The sequence below is a fragment of the Typopeltis vanoorti genome, chromosome 22, assembly GCF_054136105.1.
Source record: "Typopeltis vanoorti isolate ZY-2024b chromosome 22, IOZ_Tvanoo_1.0, whole genome shotgun sequence".
NCBI lineage: Eukaryota > Metazoa > Arthropoda > Arachnida > Uropygi > Thelyphonidae > Typopeltis > Typopeltis vanoorti.
In genome coordinates, this window is record NC_143570.1 from 78,240,609 (window position 1) to 78,268,605 (window position 27,997).

A 27,997-nucleotide genomic window follows, 5' to 3' on the forward strand; every position below is an offset into this window, starting at 1 on the left:
TCATAGGGCTCAGGAGTATGCACTTTTGGTTCAGGTCCTCTATGCATGATGGAAGTAGCTTTTCCAATCACTGATAGGAGCTTGTTGCTCCATCACTGTGGTTGAACTTGCAACTTCATTTCAAGATGAATTGCTCATCTCTTTCTGCGATTCTTCACTAGTTGTTTTTCTTTAAATTTTCGGCATGTAGGGGCCATGTTGCACAAAATATTTTGAAATATATAACGATAAATATACACAACATTTTTCAAACAAAATCAGAGGAACTGTTGAAGCCAAGTGCCAGCTGCCAAGGGAAGTTGTCACTGCATTGTTGCTAAATAAAAACCTTTACTTTACACTCTCATCTTGTCCAAAAGTATAGTCAAAAATGTTATTTAGTCCATTATGAGATCACGGACATATCATCGAAAAGATGCAAGTCGAGGGATGACTGTACTTCGAAACCGGAAAAATGAGACTGTGAATAGAATGACTTCCACGAATCTAATTTAAATTCAGACAATGCTGAATTTAACCTTAACCTAAGCTTAACTGAGAAGAATTAGAAGGTAAGCCAAACCATTGTTTCATTAGGAATGCACTATCATACCAGTGGAGTACTAAGCTAAAAGTAGTTGTCCACTGACCAACATAATTGCTAATATTTAGAGAAAAGTGGAATCTATAATCAAAAGCAAAGATGAAAACATCTGACTTCAGAATTGATGCAATAAATGTTAAACATTTACAAATGTTTCCTTACAGATTCAGTACAGAAAAGAAATTGAGTTGTCAATATTCATCTATTTCAAGATTTCCATTAAGCCTACTGGCTACACACTTAACTGCAAGTCTCACAACCCAACACCTACATATCCAAGCAGTTTGCTAACTCTGACACCTTAAATCATGTAAAAATCAGTTTTAAAAATTAAACATAACCACAAAAACAAAGCCACAACTTATGCCTGCATTTGTGTGATGTACCTTCTCCCAGAACACTAACAAACTGAGGCATGCCTTTTATGTTAAAATCATTTCTATAACTCATCGGATCTAAAACATTTCACAAAGAATGAGCAATTATCTAACCCTGGAGACTATTGCTCACTTTTCACAAGTGAGTAATAGTCTAAGGTTAGATGAAAGCATGTACAGTTTAGCAGTAAATAATGTTAAACATTTTCCAACCCAAGAGTTCAGTTCTGAAGCGAGATGAATGGCTTTAGAGAATAAGCATTTTACAATTTTCAAACCAGATTGTGCAATATAACCCGAGGCGTCAAGGTACAAAAAAAAAAAAAAAAAATTCAAATTAATCTTGGTGGTAATCCAGCTTTTTACTTGCATAGTATATTACATAAATAGGAATTCCATAGTGATTAATGGTAGTCTCACTCTTTGGACATGCCTTCCTTTGCATTATATCTATTTCACAGATATGTCAACACAAGTTTGGGTTTGTTTTTTTGTTGGAAAAAAATTACTCATCGATTTACTTTAGAACGGTCCGTTACAATTATGCATATTTTCGATTAAGGTTGTTGAGAAAATTTTATTTATCAAATAAAATTTTTCTAGTCTGCAGCCACTTGCAGGATAGCAAAATCTAACTATGGATGAGTATTAAAAAAATTTAACAAGCTTTAAAACTTAGAATTGATCACCAATTTTCTGCAGTTATCAGTACACAATGAAGTCTGCTTTAATTTTCTATCAAAAAAAATCTTGTATCAATGTCTTAATTCATACTGTTGGATCTAGACAACCAATTCCTGATATAACCTTCAAGGAAGGCACAGGATACTATGATAGTACTACCTTAAGTTTAGATTATTAATATTTACAATTTGCTTTCAAAGTTAGTATTTTATTAAGACAATACTGTCTGCTCATTTGTGTCTAAGGCACTTCAATTTCATCTACCTACGTCTGTTAGCAATGCCATTGTCTGTTTACTCTTAATTTTTCTCAAAATTTGTCTCCAATCTGGTCAATTTATTATTAACCCCGAACCACAAGTTAAAACTTTGTTGAACACCATTTTATATACTATTAGTTTAGTATTTTTGCTAATTTTGTTCATTTCTCTATTTACTGGTGATCTTCACTAAGAATGTAACTAACAAAACATGTAGCTTTATTTATTGTGCACAATTTATTACAATTTTAAAATTTATCTAAGCTAGTCTAGAAAGACTAGCTACAGTAGAGAATTTTGCTTTATAACAAAGCAATTTACTGGAAGAATTTAATGCACATATACAAAATTTATGTAATAAGCAATTTATTGACTGCTTGCTTATAAACTGCATATTTACAACTATAGACAATTCTGAAAGCCACAAAAATATTCGAGACTGCCTTCTAGAGGACAGATTTAATTTAATCTAATGTTACCAATACACTTCCAAACTTTCTCAGTGAGATACTGTGGTTAAGAGATTCAAAACAATTTAGCAATTTGTCTTAAAATTGATTGCTTAATGCTAATTCTTAGTGAAATGTCTTTAAAGCTGCAATTATATTTCCACACAAGCATAGGTGTTGAATATATGAAGCAATATAAAAATTAAATATACATCACTTCAATCTTAAAATTCAAGATGTATTTAAAAAAGGAGTTTACTAGTGAATGCAGAAATTTAAATATTTTTACCTAGCAACTACAAATATTTCCATAAAAACTAAGAAAAAGAGCAATAGATACCAATAAGTGTAGAGAACAATGTTTTACAGTAACAATCATTGTCAAAATGTATGAATTTCCAGAGAATCCAATTTAATACAAGATCAGTGTTATAACATAACACTTTCACTTCTGCAATTTTCTTAGTTCATTTCATAAAACTATTTTTATTATATCAGCTGTGAGTTTAGATTGGAATCATGTTTCCAGCACATTTCAATCCTGTACACATACAGATTTATAAATTGTGTAAAATATCCTGAAGTGAAATGAAAATAACAGGGTGAATTAAAAAAATCCAAAAACCTTTTCTGAATTTTATTTATAAACATTAACTTCAAGAAACTATACATTTCACAACTGTTCACTAAAGTTAAAAATACTAACACTACAATTTTAAACTGACTGGTAACCTTTCTGACGGCTACGCCTACGACCAACTAAATAAGCAATTAATACAATGACAACCAAGCCTGCTAATGCACAACCAACAGCTATGGGTACAACCTCACCAAGATCACCATCATCATCACATACAGTAGCTACAGAAGATAGAAATAGTAAGTTAATATGAAGATAAATTTATTACAGTTCACATGCTATATAAAGAATTGAGAAACTAAATTTAAAGATCAAAATTTTGGAATATAAATGAATTATTTCTTTCCACAACACTCAAATTTAATGATCATATTCTTAATTCATTAATGCATAGGTTTTGCTTCTCTACTGAAGAGAGGCAGATTCCAATATTCAAATCAAGTTGTGAGCTTGCTGCTAAAATTCATTTAGTTCATGCAATATGATTGGTAAATTTGGTAATTAACAAACCTTTTTAAGAAAAAAATCAGACATGTTTTTTCTTAAAACTTAGTGTATTAATTTCAAAGCATGTGGTGCAAGAATAAGCTATACTAAGTAAAAACTTGGGATTAATGGTTTAGGATAATGCATAAGTTGTGGATGAGATTTATGAAAATTTGCCAATCAAGATTCCAACTTCTGAAGCATCCTATTTGTAATTTGAACCATTATATCTCCTAACAAAAGGAATTTTAAATCTCCTTTTCATTTAATGCTCAACTGCCCAAGACTATCTAGCAAAGGCAGTTTTATGCTTTAAAAGCAGTTTAAACATGTTATCATAAATCTTAATTAGATTCATGTCTGCTGACAGGTACTTTAATAATCTCCAATATGGATTTTGGCAAATTCAAAAATTTTGAAACTCAAGTCTATGATTTCTAGCCCAACTCAGATTATGCTAAAATTGAACACATATGATCTATTTGTTCTGGTTGCTCTTGTTCACACCCTTCAGCTATACCTATAGATTTCATTTTTGTGTTATCAATTTCCATATAGAGGCTGTTCAAGTGATATTCTGTAATATTTATACAACATGAATTTTACTTAAGATTTATATTTACTCTTTTTCTGTTAATTACACCTTAAGTGTTCATGTATGCAGTAACACATTAGCATGTTTTAAATGTTTGTCAGTTTCATTCAGAGAATTTACATGCTGAATTTCAATAATTATTAATACAAAGTAATATATAGTATAAATATAGCACAAGTAAATAGAAAATTCAAGAAAGTGCAAAAAGGGGTGCTTAAGGGTCAAAGCTGTATGACTGAGAAGAGCCCTCCACATAGCCTGTAAAGGAATGTAGAGAGCCGACTAGGGCTTCTGACCTAATGTCCAATCCTCACCTTCTCGTAGTGCACCCTGTTGGGTATCTACCTGGATACTGAATGAACGAGGATGGGTTGACAATTTGGGATTTAGCCGACCAAATTTTATTCTTATTGGCTTAAACAATATAGAAAATGATGGTACAACATGACAAAATTTCATGCTGACTGGGGCGTCGCCGGTTAAACAAGGCCCCCCCCTGTTGTTTTCGTCAGGGAATCTGGGCGCACAGCAAAAGTCAGCTACTGGAACAAATCTGAAAGCACACCCCAACTCAACATCAGAGTTAAAGATTGGCACTATCAACATAAGCCTGAATGGCAAAGAAATAGAGCTAGCTGAGGAATTAGATAAGTATCAGATCAACATAATAGGGGTGACTGAAACAAAAAAGACAAAAACTGGTGAGATCTTTCTGAACAATAAATACAAAATGTCATATTCAGGAAATGACAATCAAGGAAAAGAAGGAGTAGCCATAGTATTCAACGCAAAATATGAGGCTAATCTTCTTGAATGGCAGGCAGTCTCAAGTAGAGTGATGTGGGCAAATATCAGAATGGGAAATTGGACAATGAGACTTATTTGTGCCTATGGTCTCACAGAAGGTTCTAAGGTAGAAGTGGAGGAATTTTTTGATCCTTTAAAAAAAGCAACTGACACAATGGTAAAAAGGAAAAGATGGTCCTTGTTGGAGATCTAAATAGCAGAATAGGAAATGATTGTCAGATATACAAAAATATTTTGGGTAAATTTGGAAAAAAGAGCAAAGCCAACAATGACAAATACCTGTTGGATTTCTGCTCAAGACATGGACTGGTTATTATTAACACCATGTTCCAACATAAAAATGTGCACAAATTCACATGGAGAAAAGGAATAAGAAGAGTCTCATTGACTATGTTATTGTTGATAGTGATGTTTTCTCCCTGGTTCAGGACACCAGAGTGTACAGAGGATTTGAAATTGGAAGCAATCACTATTTATTCTTGAGCAGAATAAAATTGAATTTCGTATTGAAAAGAATAACATTTAATAAAGTTTTAAAGCAAATAAAAGTTTAACAGCTCTCAAATGTGAACTGTAGACTAAAATACAGAAAGATTATTGAATGTTGAAAGACTGAGAAAAGTACAATTATATGCTATCTATCTTGCAAAAGACCCATTAGAGTGTACATATAACAGACATGTTAAGTAAAATTTTTACTTAACATGAAGAAATGAAAGAGTTTGAGAACAGAAATCAAACCTTGGAAATTCAGTGGCAAGCCTTGAAGAAAACCCCAATTGATTCAGCCAGAAAGGCATGTGGTGAGGCTGTCTGCAAGGATAGAAAAATCAGAACTCCATGGTGGACACAGGAAGTTAAAGAGGCAGTGAAAGAAAAGAAGAAAGCATATCAAAATTTCCTGGCAAATAAGTCAGCTTGTGCTCTTAGAGAATACTGAGACAAATGTAAGAAAGCTAAACACTGTAAAATTAGCTAAACAAAAGTCATGGGAGGACTTTGGCAAGAACACAGAAAATAAATATCAAGAAGGTGGCAAGATATTCTGGAAGTTGCTGAAGAAGCTTAGAAATGGAGGAAAGAGTGTTGTAAAAGGAGTTAGAGATGATAAAGTTTATATGAAATAAGGAGAAAAAGATATCCTTGAAGTATGGAGTAATTACTTTGAAAACCTGCTAACTGAAACAAGCAGTGATGACAGCACAGTGGTAAAAAAACAGACATATAGTCAGGAATACATATCCATACTTAAACATGAAAAAGCCATCAAAGGCTTGAAATTGGGAAAGGCAGCAGGAGTAGATATTCGACCAGAAATGCTGAAATATGGTGGTATAAAAGTCTTACATTGGCTGCACTGCATAGTTCAGAAAGCCTGGACAGAGGGACAAATTCCCAATGATTGGAACAGAGCTCTAATAGTACCCATATATAAAAATGGAAATAAAACTGAATGCAAGAATTACAGAGGTATTTCCCTACTGAGTGTTCCTGGCAAGATCTATGCAAGCATACTTGAGAAACAGTTGAGAAAAATTGTGGAAGAAAAGCTTGGTGAAGAACAAGCTGGATTGAGGCCAAATAGAGGCTGTCAGGATCAGATCTTCACTTTACGACAAATAGTTGAGAAAGCATGGGAATATAACAAAGATTTGTATTTAAGTTTTGTCGATCTAGGAAAGGCATATGACAAGGTGCCAAGAGAGAAGCTATTCAATACGCTACAGTTATATGGTGTCAATGGGGCATTATATCAAGCAATACTTAGTCTGTATTTGAATTGTAAGTCGGCAGTTAGATTTGAAGGAAGTACAGGAAAATGGTTTAATGTTAAATCTGGAGTGAGACAAGGATGTACATTATCCCCTCTGTTATTCATTATCTATATGGATCACATTATGAAGGAAAGTGGTATTAAACATATCAGAAATGGAGATGTTAATGTCAGCTCTTTGTTTATGCAGACGATGTTATACTTCTGAATAAATCTGGTACAAGTTTGCAAGAGTCCCTGACTAAATTGAATAATTGTTGTAATAGATATGGTAAGAAGGTCAGCATTAAAAAGACAATGAAAATAATTGTTGAAAATGTCAGTTGTGTTGAACGGGGAACCTGTGGAACAAGTAAAAACATTTCAGCTACTTAGGCATGATTTTTAGTGAAGATGGTAAATTAAATATGGAAATAGACAACAGAATCAACAAAGTTGGTATGGTAGGAAGTCAATTGAATAAATTCATATGGAATAAGAGAAAAATTAGTCAGAACACTAATTTAGCTGTATACAAGACTGTGTTCAAACCAGTTTTAACTTATGGATCTGAGAGCTGGGTCAGAAGTAAAACACTTGACCAAAGACTAGAGACTGCAGGTACGAGAGTCCTGAGGAAGATTAGAGGTGTGAACAGATGGCATCAGTGGCAATATCATATTAAAAACGAAGATATTAGGAAAGAACTTGACATTGTCGGCATCTAGGAATGCATTAGCAGAGCTAATCTCAGGTGGTATGGTCACTTAAACAGAATGGGCTAGGAAAGATTTGCAAAACAAGTGTTCTCTGCCAGGAAAATGACTCAGAGGAAGACCAAGATATAGGTGGATTGATATGGTACAATGTGCCTTAGAAGATAGAAATATAAGATCTTCTAATGATAATATTCGGTATAAACAAGTGACACTGATTTCGAGGAAAATTGTAGATAAGAAGTTAGTAATGATGTAAATTTTTCATCATATCCTGTACACCCTTTGAGGGTACATGTCAGGAATTTCATGATGAGAAAGTTCAATTTGGCTGTGACAAATGAAATTATTAAGAGATGACCGAACAAGATTATAATAAATCTCTCCATAAGGTTAATGTGTTATCTTCTTTGGACTTCAAGGACTATAATATAAGCACTAAACACAAAATATAGCACATTGATGTTGAAAGACTGAGAAAAGTACAATTATATGCTATCTATCTTGCAAAAGACCCATTAGAGTGTACATATAACAGGCATGTTAAGGAAAATTTTTCTAATTCACCTAGCCCTTTCATGATAATTGGTGAAAATCCAAATTACTTAAGTCAGGGACTGCCCATACATAATTTGCAGTATTCAGTATGTTTTTACTGTACCGCGCGGTTAGCCTAGTGGCTTTGCGCTTCGCAACCATATGCTTGGGGAAGGAGTGTCCCAGGTTCGATTCCCGTTGTAGACGTGAGGAATTTGAGGCTCTTCCTCAGGCATAGCCAAGTTAGCCGGTCTTGGGCGCGGTCAGTAGGGTTTTTTCCGCCAGTTTATCTGGCGTTTTTCATCCCGCAAACAGGCAAACCAGCCCGTGAACATACGCCTCTACAGTCAAAAATATATCCCCCCAGCGGCAGACCAGGCGACGGGTGGGTTGGGAGTAGTACTAACAAGAAGTCGCATCTAAAGTAACACGCGGACCCTGCATGGGAAGCGGGAATAACGCGTAGAAGAAGAGGATGTTTTTACTAAACTGACTGTTATGGACTCCATGAAGGTATATCCAAAATCTGCTATAGTTTATAACAAAACTAGACCCATCAAAGAATATTGCTTTAGTCAGCTCACTATAGCATTAAGTACTAAATCTCACCTGGGAAACTCCAATAGCAAAAGATTATCAAGCATATCCAAAGCTGATAAGAAATATACTATTCATGTACATAGGCTCTCAATACTATCTTATACTAACCTCTACACCATATTCTACATTCTTATGCCATTGAAGCTGCTGGACCTAAACACCTTTGAATTTGTGAAGATCAAAGATGCAGTTTACTGCATGAAAGCTCCATTTTGAGTACATGCTACACAGTCATACCCCATCTTATGCGAATCTGGAGTTACGCGGTTTCTTATATGTACGTATTCCCATCACGCCTCACCACTAGTCTCATCTTTCTGGCGCCAGCTGCATTCGCCAGTGTCGCACATGCTGTGAACAAGCACTGACGTGTTTCGCGCTGTCTCCATTCATATATGAATTTTATAGTCTACAAACCTTACGATTGTTTAATGTTATGTTCTTGATAAAAATTTTATCACAAAAAAAAATAACGTCACCCAAAAAGAAGCAAGTCTGATTCTTCTACAGCTAGCAAGAAAAGAAAAACATTCATAGCGTACTACACATGCCATTTGTTTGCAAGTCTGAATGAAGCTATGAGGCACAATGAGCAACTGTCTGTTAGTTTTGGAAACAGTTTAATGTTTTAGATGCTGTAAGGATTATCAGAGATAGCGTTCAGTAGCAAAGAGACCAACACCTCACATCCAGTTTTACCAGAAAAGCACATGACAATTGCAAATTTAACAGAAGGCCTCAGCTTAATTAAGGAAGGTTTACAGATTTTGGAGGACATAGACTCTAACAAGGAACGAATTGTAGCCACAAGGCAAGGAATAAAAAAAAATCACTGGTTTGCTATGAAGAAATTTAGCATGACAAGAAAAAAGACATTATGCCATCAGACAAATCTATTAGATTTTATGAAACCAGACATCAACTTTTTTTTTTTTTTTTTTTTTTTTTTTTTTTATGTACAAAAAACTACAATTATGATTATATTTTTTAAAAAATATAGGTGTTTTTGTAAACCTTGGGTCCTAATTGTATGTTTGTATATACAAATTACATATGCAAAATTATACCCCAAGTTACGCGAATTCGACTTACGTGCTTTGTTGGTCCCACCTACTGCGTAACTTCGGGGTATCATTGTATATATTATGTTAGTATATTATATTAGTTTTTCATAACATACTTGGGCTTCATTTAATCTTAGCAATGTTTTTTTCCCCCTAAATTCAGCAAATTAGATATGGTTGACTCACTATAGTAAAATGATCTAACTACTGATATTATTCCGTCTAAAAAAAAAAATTTCTGCTGTTGCAAATCATCCATTACGGCAATCCATTCCTGTGGTCTCTATAAGTCTGCTCTATTTCGAGTTCATTAAATGTTTCTCTTTCTTTTAAGAGATGAAAACCTGCATTTTGATGGATATGACCAGATTGTCCCCCACTGAAGGACGTTTAAGGCACTGGTTGAAGATCAAAGGTTATGACATAAGAATTGCAGGGTTTGTCAAATGAGTAGGATGAATAGACTATTGTTTTCAAACTGAATAGGATTAGTTGTGATTTTGAGTAGGATATTTATGAATAAGGTGTTACAGTCCTGAAGCATAACTTCAGAAACTATCCACCATTACAGTGAATAACCAGAGAAAGCTGGTTATTCAATTAAAGCAAGCTTCAAATGCTAGATGCAATCTAAAGCTTTTGAAAAGTCAATAGTGACAGGTATTTCTGAGCCTTTCCATGGCATGTCTAGTGGTGAGCAATGTAGGCTCAGAAGCCTGCATGCATTTTGATTGGGCAGAATCAAGACAGGAGAAGATTAAAGTGATGGTAATTCATCAGCAGATAGATGGCAAACTGTTTAGGAATAGGCTGGATATACAACAGCTGGTACTTATCCCAACCAGTGGAAATATATAAGACTTAGAGAAGACAGGTTGACAGAGCTCTAGAGAACACCGAGATATCAGGACCAGAAGACTAATGGAAAAGAGGAAAGTTTTGTTCCTGCAAGTTACAATTGCTTTGATACACCTTTTCTATGGTAACCAGAGCACAGAAAGTAGATGAGAATCTTAAGCAGAACTGAGGTGTTTATGCAGTAAGGATGATTTGTTTGCTCATAACAGGTATCAGAAGAATGCAACTAACTAACCATGGAAAGAAGTTCTGGAGATTGGGACAAAGAACAGGGATGGGAGTGATCGGAGAAGTTGAGAGAGCAGACTTGCACAAGATTCTTAATTAAGAAGAGAAACAGATTTTTATTATCAATCTTTAAGATTGACTGGTTAAAAAGATCAAGGATATTAAGTGAAATGTCAGGACATTAGTTTTAGTAGAAGCAAACTTGCACTTGTCTAGCAGAGTTAGTGATCAGTAGTGTAAGAAATGGGAGAAAGCTGCAGTTGGACATTAGGGTCAGATAAGACCTTTATTTGCATAGTCAGATAACGTGATCAAGCTTTATTGGGGGACGGATGAAGAGGCCATTGGTTTTTGTAAATAGCACACGAATAGTATTAAATGAGATGAAGAAACTTCAAGTCAGAGGTCAAAAGCAGGACAGAACACAGACCAGATCAAAACCTGAGGCTCTACTTATCCAGAATGATCAAGATTCTGATGTCTTTGGAAGCCTACAGGAGGCATATGATGCAATATTATAGAAAAAAAAAAAATTGCTACTCATGGAGTCAGAAGAGAAAAGCCAGGAGACCAGCTTCACTGTTCCTATAACAAATAGATTTACATCTAGCCTTTAAGTTAGACCTAGGCCCTGTCCGTGATAGCAGTGCAGGCAACAATCTTATAACATAGATTCCTAGAGATGCACATCTGAGATTTAATTCTCTACATAAATTGTTAGAGAAACTGAAATAATTAAATCTTTGGACAATATCAAATTTCATGTTAATTTCTCCTAAAGAACAAAGTCACTGTGATCTTAAAATGCTACTTTCCCCCCTTGGAAATAGGCTAAATTAAATCAATTATAATTTATAGACAGAAGTACCAGATTTTAATGAAGCATGTCTAGCCAAAGAAGAATAAGACACTGCTGAGGACATCAGGTGCTTACATCTTAACACAAGAAAATTAAGTTTAAGTCAACATGCATAGTTTAAGACTTACCAGTTGAGAAGTCTTCTTTTGTTGCATTATGAAAAGCTTCAGCTTGAACATTACTTAGTTGTAACGTAACTTGACCACTCAGTTCTACAGATTCATTAGAATTGCACTTATAGGAAAATTTCTCTCCAACTTTAAAGAGATTGAGATTTGAAGCAGTGGTCAATTTTGAAGTACCTACAATAAAATAATTTACTAATTACAGGTTCATGAAACATTTAGGTTTAGTGAAATTAGTTTATTTAATATGAAACCTTCAGATTCATAAACAACTTTTGCAAACAATGCATTTAATTGTTTCTATATTCTTAGAAGTGGATCAAAGTTTTCACTGAAAAATTTTTCCCCTAAAAAAGCATTTTCATCCTGGAAAAGTTGCCCAGAAGAACATGTTCTATTAACATAGTGGAAGAGTTGATGCTTTAGCCATCAATCTAGAACAGTCTAGATCTGATTTTTCAAAATTCATGCTGCATTACTTCTGGTTTAACAGACATAATGGAAAGTAAGAAAACAAGCTTGAATCTTGTTTTCTGTAGAAGAATGGCAGAAAAGTTTCAGCAAAAATCAGATGGTACTCTAATATACTCTTGGCTTCACTAAGAGCCCACAACTAACATGGTATGAAAGGCAAGTTTTACTTGCCCTCATAGCTCTGGATTTAACTGCATTCTTACAAGTGCAATTTATGTCAAGGTGCTTATAATATGCACTACTTCACTATCTGTTGGAAAACATTCTTGTCAAAACAGGTTTACAGTTTTTTGTACAATATAACCTAACCTATCTATAGAAAAGGCCACAACCAGTGTCTGATGCTTTAACACTTCAAGCATAACAAAACCAATTTTTGGTTGGTTGACATGGTTTCAGTTTTGAACATTAATACATGCATGAAATGTTTTTCACTGTGATTTCAACATGAAAACATTTTAGAAAATGAACATCAGTTCTGAACAATGAAAGTTCAAGTACAGCTATGCATATTTTTGGCAAGTTCTTATGCAGCAAAACAAAACTGAATATTACTGGCAATACTTCATGCAGGAAGAAGTGAATTTGATCAGGCAGAAAAGTCAGTGATTAAATTTGCAAGTCAATTATTCAGTCAGGATGTGTAAGTAAACAAAATATACTCACCATTTTCAGTAGCATTATGAAAGTCCACTAAATATGAAAAGTCTATCTTCTTTAATGCAATAGATTCATTTTTCTCAAAAGTTAAAGTGAGACTATTAGAGTTAAAATCAAGGACCATGATCTGGATGTCTTCCCCACAGGAACTCTTTGTTAAGTCTACACGAGCAGAATTTGGAAGATTTAATACAGCTGTCAAATTCTACAGAAAGTAGAAATTTATAATCAGTATAGGAATTGAAAATAAACAACTTTAATTTTTAAGCGAGTGATTTGTGTATTATTTAGCTTAAGCACACGATAAAATTATAGTATATTTCGAGTTTAACATTTAATCTTAAATTCCATTATGGCAGCATACAGTTTGAACAAAAATGTCTTGGGGATGTACTTTCTGCTACTTTTCTCCTGTCCTGGTTCTCATAAGGAGAAGAACGTAAGTCAGCAACAAATGTCCACACGCATTCTATACTTGCTGTATTCAACTTGAAACAAGTAACTTAAGTATAAGAAAGAATAACTCTTCTGAATGCAGATAGTGCAAATGTTACACACATAGAAGAGCTTGTTCAACTAATGAGTGCCCATTTTGTTAAATCTATCAACCTGGTATATGCAGGTTGATAGCTTTAACAAAATAATTGAACACTTAGTTCTGCTGAACTAAGTGTTCAGCAGAACTGGCTATTCCTTTGACCAGGTTATATAATTTAAATCTTAGAACAGGGAAGATTCTGCAGGAATGGTAAGAATGTATGGTAATCCCATTGCACAAGGGTAGTGCAAAGACCAATCAGTATCTCAGGAGTAGTGAAAATTTTGGAAAATTGGTTAGGACTCACATTCAGAAAGAGTCTAGAGTGAATCTAATTTTTAATTAACAGCATGGGCATACTAAGGGAATGTCATGTTTTAGCAACTTTCTCGCATTCTATAATGTTACCATCGAACAATAAAAGGGGAATGGATACACAATGGAAGACTGTTACATAAACGAATATGAATACGAAAAAGAATATGGATTTGCATTATTAAATATTAATGCATGGATAAGAGGATGGCCAACTGACATCAAAGTTGTAATACAGGGGATTGGCATCTGCAAGATTTAAAGTAACTAGTGGTGTACCACAAGAATCAGTCCCTAATCCACTATTATTCAATCTGTACATTAATGATATTGGGAAGTATTTGATATGGAACATAGTTATTTGATGATGCAATGGTAGATAAGGTAAAATCTGGAATGTAGCTGATATGCAGTATACTTGCAGATGATTTGAATAAGCTGGAATTAATTGTGGGCATAGGAAAATGGATATCAGTTCAATTTCAGTAAATAGCAGGTGATCCAAAAGTAACAGAAAAAGTAAAAATTCAATAATCCAAAAAGTATAGACAGTAGAACAATGCAGTTTTGACAGAAATGCACAGAAAGACATGGTATTTTTTTTTTTTTTTAAATAAAGAAAAATTTTATTACCAGAATAGTCATTTGCCACCGACAGGTGGCACTTCAGTTGTGTCAGTAGTTTGTGTGGTGGTGTAGCACTGTTCGCAACGCAGTTAGGATTACAAATGTTCAATGTGACGGGTCATTCATGAGAATGGATGTCAGACGTGGCACGATACCCTGCACAGCATCGAAGAGGGTTTCAGCTGTAATTCCTGTCACATGATGGCAAATAGCTTCTTTCAAGATGGCCAATGACGTTGGCTGACCTCTGTACACATGCGACTTCAAGTATTCCTATAACCAAAAGTCACAAGGCTTAAGGTCTGGAGGTCTTGGTAGCCATTCATGTAGGAAAGAGCAACTGAGGACACTGTCATCGCAGCAGGTGCTGGACAGGACTTGATGTGCAGAGGTGCTACATCCTGCATGAATGTTACACTATGGAGCCCTTGCCTCTCTTGCAAGGAGGGAATGATGTCGTTTCTTAAAAGTGCTACATAACGCTCCTCTGTGACAAAGTTCGAAATGTACCACTGTGGACTTCCTCAAAGAAAGAGGGGCCTATAATTAATGACGCAGTGAACCCACACCATACTGTCACCTTTGGCTGATGCAAAGGGGTTTTCACAATTGCATGTGGGTTCTTTCTCACCCAGATGCAGCAGTTGTGCACATTTACACTTCCATTAAGCGAAAACTGCACCTCTTCAGTCCACAGGACATTTGACAGCCAGTCTGCATTGTTTTCCATCTGTTGAAAAGCTCAATTTGCAAATTAATGACGTCTCGAAATCTGTTGGTTTCAGTTGCTGTACGCGTTGGATTTTGTAAGGATACCTCATGAGGATGATCCTGAGTGATCACCACACAGTTCTGTACGAAATGGCAGTTCATCTTGAAATTTCACGCACACTGCATTCCCCACGTGTGGAAGCTGCCGATTGTGTGTTTGACCTCTTACAAAACTGCAATAGTTTTTTTGGGTATCCCGCTTCTTGGACGTGCTTCCAAACTGCCAGTGTCCTCAAACCTTTTCATCATAGCTATCAGTGAGGAACAATACATTGGTCCCTTTCCCTCTGACACTAATCAGATCTAACACTGACCTCAAGTTCATTCTGTTACATGCTGCTTAAGTCATCTTGCAACTGCTCAATAAATTCAGTTTCATTCTTATGATTTCATAGCTACCCAATCAGTTTGCATAATCAAGTCCCCATTATGATTACTCTTTTCACACCCATTGTATTTATTTGTTAATGCATTTCTTTCACTAGCAACTGATCCAAGACTCCACCTCACACCAGATGGCTTTAATATTGCAGTCATAAGTCTCAACTCTAACTGGATTCAAAACATTTAATATCATCAAGTCATTCTCATGTTCTGTATGCTTCCTAAAAATACTGTACTCCTTGCACTCAATACCAGTTAAGTACACCTGTTTCTAATAGCCAAGTGTCACTAATGCCTACACCATGAGGTCAATATATTAGCCAAGGCAACAAACCACTCTTTTATTTCCAATGCTCTTAGTATTCTTGTACAGACATAATATATTACCTGCATGCTTTTTTGCACACACTTCTGTGTGTCTGTATGATAGTTTCCATTTCCATAATTTATTAGCACAAACTATTTGGCTCTTGATAAGATCAAGTATGTTCAGAGACAATTTACCTAATCATCTTGCTATATGAAATTAAATGTATTAGTTGTCTAATTTAATTAGTGCAGAATTCATGGTTAGTTTTGTAGCATGGAGGTAATTTAGGATTCTTGCAAAAAAAAAGTTCAAGCATATATATATAGATGCTTCAACTTTTTTTAATATATAGACATGTCACTTACTACCACCTTTAAGTAATTATTTTATAGCCATATTCTTAAATTAAAGATACCAAGAAATTATATACAGGCAGCCCTCAGTTTACGAAGGTTTAATTTATGCCGAATGCCTGAACATGCTTTCTTACTACAGTAAGAAAGCAAATGTGGTCTGACTGAGAAACGACGCTAGCAGGCACTAGTGCTTGAATATTTAAAGAGCTACTAAAACGTATGTATCAAACCTAGTTTTACTGTTGAATCTACCTAATTGTTCCATTTAATTTTTTTTTTTTTACATACATATTAAAATTGATAAAGTACATAATTACATACCATGTCTGATAAAAAGTGCAGAAAAGCTAGCAGAACTTGGTGTTAAGAAGGTGCAGTAATCAACTGCACTTGAAAAGAAGATGGAGGTGATTCGAAGAATGGAAGATGGGCAGACATGCTAATGTCTGTAGAAATATGAACTTACCTCCATCAACTGTTACTACAATTATGAAAAATTCACATAGAATAAAACAGCCTGCGCAACAATATACAGCAGTACTAGATGCAAAACATGCAAGTTATAGCAGGGGTAAACTTGCTGAAAAAATTATAGGATATGACAAAAACATTTCTTGAATCAGAAAAACATTCCTTTGATGCAGGCTGTTATAACTGAGAAAGCAAAAACAATTTGAGGATCTTTAAAAGACAGATGGAGGCAATAAAACATTTTTAGGAAGCAAAAGGTTGGTTCATGAGATTTAAGTCTCAAAGTAAATGCCATAGAGTCAAATTATGTAGCAAGGTGGCAAGCGCAGATGTTTTCCTAAAGAATTTCAAGACTATGTACAACAAGGAAGTCATCCTCCTGATCTCATATTTAATGTTGATGAGACTGGGCTCTACTGGAAAAAAATTGCCACCACACACCTTCATTTTATGTGAAGGACATTCCACTCCAAGTTTTAAAGCTGCAAAAAATAGACTTACACTTTTGTTAGGTGCAAATGTCTCCAGAACTTTGAAGCTTAAACCAATGTTGGTGTACCACTCAGACACCATGTGCCTTCAAGGGTCTAAAAGCCATGCTGCCAGTCTATTGGAAATGGAACAAGAAAGCTTAGGTTACACAAGACGTTTTTATAGATTGGTACATAAATTATTTTTGTCCTACTGCGCTTCTGTAAAGAAAATGATTTGCTAGCCAAAGCATTGCTTCTCTTGGATAATGCCCCTGGACATCCTCAAAACCTTGCTGAAGTAAAAACACCATTGGATGTCAAGGTTGTTTACATGTCCCCAAACACAACATCACTTTTGCAACCGATGGATCAGAGGATTATATCAAACTTCAAAGCCTACTACCTCTGTATAACATTTCTGGAAATGTTACAAGACTTGGACATACTATCACACCAGGAAAAACTATTAAAGACTATTGGCAGTCATTCGATATTTTGAAGAGCATTAACACAGCTTGAAACGAAGTGTCAAAGTGTTTAAAAGGAGTATGGTGAAAAGTTTTAGCATTTATACACGACTTCAAGGAATTAGAGCAAGAGAAGAATGTTATTGAAGAAGTTATCACGCGTGCACGAGAGGTGGGATTTGACAATATTACAGCTGAAGATGTGACAGAAGTCTTAGAGAGCCATGATAAACTGCTTTCCAATGAAGACTTAGCTGAGCAATTAAGTCAACATCCAAAGGAGGAGAAAGAAAATGAAGGTCCTCTGAGAGATATGAAAACAGCTGATCTACAGCAAATCCTTGCAAGCATAGAGACATTGACTGATGAACTCTGCGAAATGAACCATGATTGGGAACGGAGTGCAAATGTAAAAAGGAGTGTCATCTCTTCTATTTGACCTTACACTGAACTCCTTAAAAGAAAATCTAGGCAGTTAATGGATACTTTTTTCAAAAAAGCAGGTGATCCAAAACCAGGAACTTCAATCAACATACAAATATGTAATATCTTTTCGGAGTTTCATATTTTTTGTATATAATTTTGTTTTCGTTATTAATAATTTCATTTTAGCAAATATATAATATCCAAGTTTTAAATATAATAATGTTACACATACTTCATGTGCATATTTTTTGACTATGCGGAATATAACTGTGTACCTCCGATTAAAACGGCGTAAACTGAGAACTGCCTGTACTTGGTTTAATCCTTTATCCAAGTGTAAGCAAACAAAGTTTTTGCCTGAAGTATTTTCAGGACTGGGGAAACTCTTAAAAGGTGGTATGACTTAACATCACTTGCCTTAGTATCCCCATAATGCAAAGACGTGCAATGCTATGCATTATAGGAAGCATCACTACCCAGACTAGTTTTGACCTTTACTGAGGTCTAGTCAGTGGGAGCTAGACCCAGAGATGATACCAAGGTTGAAGTAATGCAGAACTCTTATTTCTATATAAAGAGTCGCCAAAAATGTGACACCTTTTATTAAAATACTCTGAATTAGAGATAGTTGTTGAAAGTTTTTCAGCTTGGTTATACTGGCATCACCTCTGGGTCTGGCTCGCACTGACGAGACCTCAATAAAGGTCAAAATTAGTCTGGGTATGATGCTTCCTATAATGCATAGCATTATGGGATACTAAGGCAAGTGATGTTAAGTCATACCACCTTTTAAGAGTTTCCCCAGTCCTGAAAATATTTCAGGCAAAAACTTTGTTTGCTTACACTTGGACAAAGGATTAAACCAGTATCCTTAATTTATAGTATAACCAAGTAGAAAACTTTCCGCTATTCTTAGTTATGCAAGTTCACTTTAATAACCGTAAGGAGGCCATGTTTACTTTTTAGAATAGAAAAGTAATTTGTTCACTTCATTATGTAATCAAGAGCCTTCAATCAATTATAGCACACCTGCTATTTGCTATTTTATAAAATTAAATTATAACTGATACAAAACCCTAAACTACAAACCTTGGAGTACAGCATTCATTAGAAACTTTAGTGAGTAGAGCTGCAACAATGATCTAATACTTGCATGAGTACATCTAGTATAAGAACTTCAGACAAAAAAAGTCTGAATTAGGAGAACCGTAAAATGTGAAAAGAGGCAAGGAAATCTTGAACCAGAGTAGATTCTGGGTCCAAAAACCTTTGCAATAGGATATCATGCTTGACAAAACTACTTTCTTTTTTTTTTTAAAGAAAAAAAAAGCAGAACTCTCATTTTGCAATCCATTACACCCACTCAATCTTCATGCAAAGAATCTGACCTACACCACCCTCTTACACTGATGGCTCTTAGTTCTCTATCATAAATGGAAGAAATCCACTTGCATCAATATAAAACCCCTTTCGTATCTTAAGTTTCTATTATTAACTTGAAATACATAACAAAAGGTCTTAATATATAAATATCAATTTGTCAAATTTTACCACCGAAATATATCTTTGTGGCAGGAGTAAAAAAAAAAAAAAAAACAGTTATGACCAAGACTTTTATATTATTTTTCACTTGTGTAGCACATAATATGCAAATCAACATGTTGGCAAACACAAAATGCTCTTCTTTGTGAAAGATTTTACAAGAAAAAAATCTTGTATTAACAATGTTAATTGTTATATATACAGGGTGTTCGGGATAAATTTGACAGTTTCGTAAGGAAAAAGAAAATCTTTGTATCTATTAAATTTAATGAATTGACAAAAAACATTACAGGCAGAGTTAATTACAATACTATCAACAAGATTTACTCAAAATAACCACCATTAGCATCGATCACAGCTTCAATTCTGCTTCGGAACCTCGAACAAGCTGATGCTACAGTCTCCCTGGGAAGGGCTGCAAAAACTGTTTTAATTTTATCCATTAACTGGGCTTTTGTATTACTGGAAGTGCGATTGGTGTCTTTTTCAACTGCGCCCCATACAAAATAATCCATGGGGTTAAGGTCTGGGGAGTTTGGAGGCCAAACATTTGGACTGGTGAAGTCGCAGAAATTTTCAGACAACCATTTTTGACTTTTCCCAGAGGTGTGGCAAGGGGCCGAATCCTGCTGCCATACATACGGCCTACCATTGGCTACCCTTGTTATCCAGGGCTTGACTACGGTTAGCAACTCCACGAACAAAGCCCGAATTCCAATGCCAGGGTTCTTCAACACCTGTTCCTGCAGATTTGCGAGGAATTCTGCTGTACGAACGCAATCAGATCGTCTGCTAGGGATCTTTCTTCTTGCTACATCCTCGTAGTCACCATTGAAAGTCTCTAGTTCATGCCTGATTGTTTTTACTGTATTCAGGGAGCATTGGGCAGCAGTCGTAATATCCTTATTTTGATGGCGGGCACGAATCATCATGATACAAGTTATTCTCTTCCATGATTCAGGTGGGTTCCAGCTATCCATCCTTTCTGACATCTTGTATATGAATGAAGAAGGGTCCAAACTTTTAAATGAAGAGAAGTGTGTGTTAATACATGTAACTTACGGAAAAATATAATTAATTATAAATATGTCAAATTTATCCCGAACACCCTGTATATATATATATATATCTCCTGTATTTAGTTCTGAGTAATGCCTGGACTATATCTGGATAGCAAATAAGTCAAATGTGAATTCACAAATGCTTGGCTCCACCTTGCAGTGGAATGGCAAAGTGTTAGTCATTGTGCACTCAGCATGGAATGAGTTTGGGGTTTATGAAAGTTTCACACAAACTTGTGCTAATAAATTTTCTTGAAAGCATAATTGTGTTCTTGAAGAATATTCATTTACAAGATACCAAAATTTCAGGTAAAATTTGACAGATATACTTATATTTATCAAGACCTTACATAAAGTCAATATGACAAACTTGCAAGATATTGATGCTTTAATTGCTGAGAAGGTATTATTACGGGCTCGGAAATACATGCCTGTTTTGCTGAGCCCATATATGTACGTTTGGCACGCTTCCCATATTCAGACAATTTTTTAGCACGGAAAGAATAGTTATAAGACATTCAAACTTCATGGGTAGGTTCCTCCATCTATTGCCAACCAATTGAAGTTTATTTGACTTGGGTTTCTGTTCTTTTATGACTAAAAGAACAAAATTTGAGCTCGTGCAACTAATCATATGCAGCACAATGCATAAACCACGTGACTACGGGGATGTCACAATATGGCATCTACCAGTAAATATCCGTGTTATGTTACAAATGAGTCGGGAGAAAAAGTTCCTGGTGATGCAAGTGAGCAAGATAGTGACAAACGTCTCGATACAAACGTGCGTAAGCTAATGCGTACCGAAGATGTATTGTTCAAGTGGTGTGATGATGCATTTACTCCGAGTGTACAAGAATTTGATAGCAGTAATTCAGGAATAATCACAGGTAATATCACTGATGATTCTTCAGCTTTAGATATTTATGAACAATTTTTTACCATAAAACTAATGACAACAATAGTTGACAAAACAAACAAGTTTCATACCTTCACCACAAATAGATCTACACCATCTCCATGACCTAAAGCGTGAAAAACACCACCCCTCAAGAACTTTGCATTTTTCTAGCTATTACAAAAAACTATTTTTCCACCTGAATATGACCATACTAAATTCCCACTGTCTCTATAATGTAAAATTTGGGGGAAAAAACTTAACAGGCTACCAACTCATGCTTATCAGGGAAATAATTCAAAAGTACCATATCCCAAGAACAACAGGAAGGTTGAAAGGACATCCATCACCTGGAGATGAACCACTGCATCTCAAAGAAAGGCATTTCCTTTCTCTTGTACCTTCTACTGATAAGAATGCAGCTAAGTCTGTTCCAATACCACTCTTGAATAGAAGCACTGTGAGAGCTAGTATATGTGCACCAAATGTGACGTTGGACTCCGTGTACAGCCCTGTTTTGAAAATTAGGGTGTAATTTGCATAATCGAGTGGACACCCTTGATTATGCAAATTTTATAAAACACTGTTATTGCCATTTTTGTGAGTGAACAAGTGTATACAAGAATGTATGATGCTGTCCAGACTTCTTACTCTGTAAGAATTTTAATTGATTTTATTTATAAATTTTTTGCAAAATTAGTTCAGCACATGGGACAATGTCAGTAGAATATAAAATCAGCAGTTAAAGAGGTTTATAAAATTGATGCAAGTGATTTTTCAAGATTGAAAAATGTTTTTCAATATTTTTCCAGAACGACAGAATTAGAGACCATCCATGGAAGCTGTGTAAGAGTGTGGTTAGTAGAGGTGTGCATATCAGATTTTTTGCACAGAGTGCTGAGTGAGTAGAATGGATTGCAAGTTCCCTGACAGTGAATGGATTCAAGGAGAGCATGATAGGGTTTGTGTATGATGGTTAATTTTGGTCTCCCATGAGGAGTCTCTGGACTCCATGGAGATGCCATAAAATGTTTTTATTTGATCTAATGCACAAGTTTAAGCCTAAATTGAATGTCAAAGACATAAATGGAGCAGTACTAACAGAACAGCTAAAAATCAAAACAGATGGAATACTGAGGAACTGTACAGCAGAGGTGGATCAGGAAAATTTGAAAACTCCACTTGTTGAAAGAGCAGTTAACAATAATGCCTCAGCTGATGGAGAGATAAGAGCATTTCATACATTACAAGGATATGAGAGACAGGATCATGGCCTAGAAACTGAATGTTTTCATACCACTGCACAAGAAAGATGTGAAGGATTGCAAGCACTATAGAACTATTAGTTTAATCACTTGTGCAAGATTTTATTAAAGTTCATTCTAAATTAGGACTGAGGCCAGGTTGGATCAGATCCTTTGCCTTAGATCATAGAAAGTATACAGAACTTAGACTCCCTAGGGTAATGTGTTTCATAAATTACTCTAAAGCTTGACTGTTTAACATGTCAAACTGTAGAGAATGCAAATAATGTTTTCCTTAATATAGAATCAGGTTGACAGCTAACTTGTACAGTGAGCAAGAAGCAACAGTAAGCACAGGTGTTGGATTAACTGAATTAGGAAGGGTACCTACTTTCTAATCTCTTTAGTATCTACACTGAGGACATCAAGCATGTAACATTAAATGAGCTTAAGACAATTATTAGGATTTTTTTATACAACGAAACTTGTGAATTCATCACTAAAAAAACACACGTACTAACCACAGTGAAAAGTTTTATTAGGATAGGTGGTAGATTGATCAATCTAAGGCATGCTGATGCAGTACAAGGAGACACCATTAGGACTTTTAGGAGAAAAAACAGCTTCCTGTTTCATCCTCAGTTACTGAGTGTAGTGCCTGCATGATGTTGCCGAAATATTGGAATATAGATTAAAGTTTAATTTTAATTTATATCATTTATATGTTGTAAATTCCTTAATTTAATAAGCACGAGATAAGTAAGAACAGAGGACTTCGGCTCCTGATAAGCATGTACCTTAAAGAAATAATTAAGTCAGTCAGCAAGTTGAAATACTTGATCCATTAATGTGTAGAATTGCTGTTCAGAAGATTAGCTAAAAACAGAGTTCTCTAAAATCTGGAAGGATGGATCTCCATAAGAAGAAAGTTTAGAATTCTGAATATAGTTGTTTTTTCAGTGCCTTTATGGATGTGAGACTTGGAATCTAAAGAAATTCAACTGGAAAAGGATAGGTGCTTTTGAGATGTTACAGCTGTTGAGGATAAACTAAAAAGGCAGAAAAATGGATGGGCATTAAAGGATCAGTAGAACTTGAAAGCTGCTTAAGGATATTGACAGAAAAGTCAATACTTTTGACACATTGAAAGGATGGAAGGACTTCTCAAAACAATAACAGAAGGTAAAGTTCCCAGAAAAAAGAGGAAAGGACAGACCAATATAAGGGATGGACGATGTGTGGAATGACTGATCTTCAGAGTTGAAGTCTCTAGAAAAGCACATAACAGAATCACCCGGAGAACACTGGGTTAGCACACTAAGCATCTGATGATGAAAAAGTATTTTCTAAAAACATGTTGAATTGTCTTGCATTAGTTTATGTATCATTATATTATTTCCTAAACACATCTGGTGCAAGTCACAAGAATTTTACAAATTGAATAACAGCTATAACAAATTTGGCATGAAACTCAGCAATAAAAAGACTAGAACTATGAAAATAGGCAGGAACATAGGAAACTTCAGCTGCAATCTAAATGATCCTATAGATCAAGTAAAATATTTCTGCTATTTAGGCCCAGTTTTTAGTGAAGACAAGAGGTTAAATCTGGAAATAGAGAACAGAATAAGCAAATCTGATATATTAGGTAGTCAGCTTAACAAATGTATATAGAATAAGAGAAATTAGCCAAATACCAAACTAGCAGTTTGGTATTTGATTGTTGCCAAGAGACCCAGAAAAAGAGCAAGATCTAGGTGGATTGATTCAGTCAGAACTGCCTTAGAACAAGATTTAATTATTAAAATATTTCAGTTTTCAAGTAATAAATTTTCCCTGTAAAGAAAACTTTCACAATGAATTCTCAATCTGTCTTCATAATCAGTATCCCACAACTATGTTATTGTTAACACTCCTTTGCAATTGAATGCCATGGAGACAGTACAACAAAAACAAGGAGACCACACTTTCATACAGTAGTCCAAGTGAGGTATAATCAAGGCCTTGTATAGAGGCAAAATGGTATCCTTATCTTGACATATCAAAGTTCATTTCAGCATTGCAATTATCCTGAGTTATATTTGCAATCTTTGTTATATGGCCCTTGAACTTCAACTTCTTATCTACTAACTTTTCAAGATACCCAAACCTGATAATTTTCTGCAAGCATAATCCCACTAATATAATGACATTGGATATCTAATCCACGTGAATTCACATTTAAAACACTAAACTGACAGCCATTTACCAATGCCAACAATTCCAGCCTATTCAAATCATTATGCAAGTACTGCATATCAACTGCATTCCTGATTAACTTGCTTATCTTTTTATCTGTAGGTCACCTGTCAAATCATCCCCAATGTCATTAATGTAGACTGCAACAATCTTGAATACAGTATTCTATCAAAAGCTTTAAAATCCAGAAATATGGTATATCCCCTTGCCCCATTCAATGGTAACATTATAGAATTTGAGTAACTTGCTAAAACATGACCTTCCTTAATAAATCCATGCAATTCATTGCAAAGTATAGATACTGTCAACCCATTTCTGAATGTGAACCCTACCTTTTCTAAAATCTTCACCATTCAAGAGATACTAATAGGTTAATAGCTGGATATATCAATCTTTGTATCATCCTTGTGCAATGGGATTATCACGCATTCTTTCTACTCCTGTGGAATCTTCCATGTTCCAAGACTTAAATTATATAGCCTGGTCAAAAGAAGTCAGCTCATCTGAATACTTAGCCTGTGCTGATATCCCATCAGTACGTAGAAATGTTTTTTTTTGTATGGCATTGTTTCAGGTTTTTATAAGGCATTTCTATTTGCATATGTTTTTAAAATTTTTTAAAACCGGTAATTAGTTTACGGAATTAACAACACATAAAGTATATTAATTAAAGGTAACTTTAATGAATAACTTCTATATTTCGCCAATGTCACATTGCCATCTTCGGGAACATAAAGATATGTTATGTGCACTCAGGAACTAACACAAAGCAAATGAGGAAGAAAGCAAGAAACTAATATTGTTCCTAAAGTCCTAATGATGCCCTCTTGCGGGCTAATTTGGTAGTCTTGGCAGTTGGGCTGAAGTTCTCATAATGAAAGTCTCCCAAATTTGGGGCAGTTTCATGCACCCAAATTTGTTGAGGTTAGGAACGTTTTTTAGAGCTGCTGAAGATTCTTCGAATAATCTTTCGTATTTAAACTTGCTGCGATGGATTATTTTTGTTTTCTTCCAACGAATTTTATGGTGGATATCTAAGGCATGGTCTGCCAGCCCAGAGCAGCTGTACTGGTGAAACCGGATGTAGTCTTGGTGTTCTGAAATCCTGATATTTGTTGTTCTGCCTGTTTGGCCAAAGTAGGACAATTTGCAGCTGCAAGGGATTTCATTAATTATAATGTATAAGTCCAATGTATAAGTCTTACTACTAGAATTAAAATTTTTTTAAGTGCAGTATTGCTATGTATAGCAAACAGTTGATATCATAACATCAGGATCATGCAGATAAATGCAAGATGCATAACTTCATCAGGAATGCTCAGCTTAGCTCAATCTATCTTTGCATGCACAACATTTTCCATATGATCTGGCAGGGCAAAGTAGAGAAATTTGACACTTATCCAAAGAGCCTAGTATTGCATGTTCAAGTCATGTATTAACTAGTAGCTATTTTTGAATACAGATGCTGATGCAATAAGATTCAAATCGGTATGAAAAATGCAATTTATTAGATGAATTACAAGCTTAGTGTGTCAGAAGGTCAATGATTCTAAAAGAATATCATTATCTCTTTCCTTTTAATTATGAACAATAGATTAAAAATGTGTCAAATAGGCTTTGTCAGATCAATTATTGGACAACATTTATCAAAATGATGGATAACTGATATGAATAAAGCAGGATAAATTCATACTAGCAGTTCATTAACTCAGGTTTTTTAGCCTAGGCTTTTAGTTGTTAGCATTGCTAACAACCATTTAGAAAACCAAGAGCCAGAGGTAGACAGTTTTTTTGTATTTTTTTTTTTGGAATGGTTGAATGCAACTGTTTCAATGATAAGTTAGATAGCAGCCAAGTATGCAAAAGGAATTTAATATTTGATACAGCAATGCTAATGCAAGGAGCAAGTCTTTAAAACCAGCAAAGTTAATTACATACCAAATCAGTGCTGAAACATAAAGGTAAATTATGAATAATTATCCTTCAACTAATCCCAAATCACATTTACTGTTAATATTTAGTCAAATGTCAAGTTTTGCTCTAATACAGTGCTAGATCAACCTGAAATTCATAATTTTGATTTATATAATTCTGTGACATCTGCATTACATTCTAGTTAAAAGGAACAATGGTAGGCAGAATATTGCAAATTGAAGTGTACCAAAATGCAGAATACCATAGGGATTCTTAATATAATTCAGTTCCTGAATTATACTGGATATTTTCAAGAATTAAAGGTTGAAAATTCTTTATACTCCCCTTTACATAAGAAGGAAATATTAAAGTGCTTGCTTCATTTTCTTAACTTTTTCACTATACTTAAAATTACATATATTTGTTACTTACCTTACCACCTGATGCAACATATGGTATGTTGAATGTTGCATCCATCTTCAGCAAAATGCAAGTGACATTTTCTATTCTTACAACCCATGGACCTGGTGGTGGTGCAGTTGTACTTATGGATGATAATGTGGTAGCCAGTGCTGAACTAGCTGTAGTTTCAGGCTGTGTAGTCTTATCAGGCTTAGTTTCAGGCTGTGTAGTCTTATCAGGCTTAGTTTCAGGCTGTGTAGTCTTATCAGGCTTAGTTGCATTAGTTATTGTTTGAGTCACTGGATGTGTAATGAAATTAGTACTTGAATCTGTTGACTGTTCTGATGTGACTACAGTTTTCTCTGTATTTCCTCCATCTGAAGAATGTGGTACTTCAGATGTTAGATTATTCTCTTGTGCAAAGACTAAAAGGAGAAAAAATTTAAACAAATTAAGCTTGGAGAAAAAAAAAGTATTTCAAGAAGAAGGAATCAATGCTGTGAAAGTACAAAATAGTTTAAATGTGTTTTACAAAAAAAGCAACTTGACAGAAATTAGTTGTAGCATATGGAAACTGCACATAGCAAAAAGCATTTTGGAATGAGATAAGTTTGATAAACTGAGAAACTAACAGTTTTGTTCATGTTTTTTGTTCTCTAAAACATGAGAAATTAATACTAATATGCAACATTTGCAGTAAACATAATTGTCATTTTATTATGCTTAGAAGCCAAATTGCAAATAAGATTAATATCTGAATGAGTATCTTAACATGAATTGCTCCCTGAAAGGAGTCCACATACATG

General features: G+C 34.8%; 1 protein-coding gene across 1 annotated transcript in view; it reads right to left on the reverse strand.

The window, feature by feature from the left end:
- Positions 1 to 2,974: 2,974 nt before the first annotated feature.
- Lamp1 (lysosome-associated membrane glycoprotein 1) overlaps positions 2,975 to 27,997 on the reverse strand; it is a 49,556-nt gene continuing 24,533 nt past the window's right edge. The window contains exons 2-5 of the mRNA XM_090411726.1: positions 27,222 to 27,616; positions 12,761 to 12,959; positions 11,624 to 11,797; positions 2,975 to 3,213 (exon numbers count right to left, since the gene is read on the reverse strand). Of these exons, the coding sequence (XP_090267852.1) occupies positions 3,068 to 3,213; positions 11,624 to 11,797; positions 12,761 to 12,959; positions 27,222 to 27,616 (914 nt within the window). The 3' untranslated portion in view covers positions 2,975 to 3,067. The remainder of the gene's footprint in view (positions 3,214 to 11,623; positions 11,798 to 12,760; positions 12,960 to 27,221; positions 27,617 to 27,997) is intronic.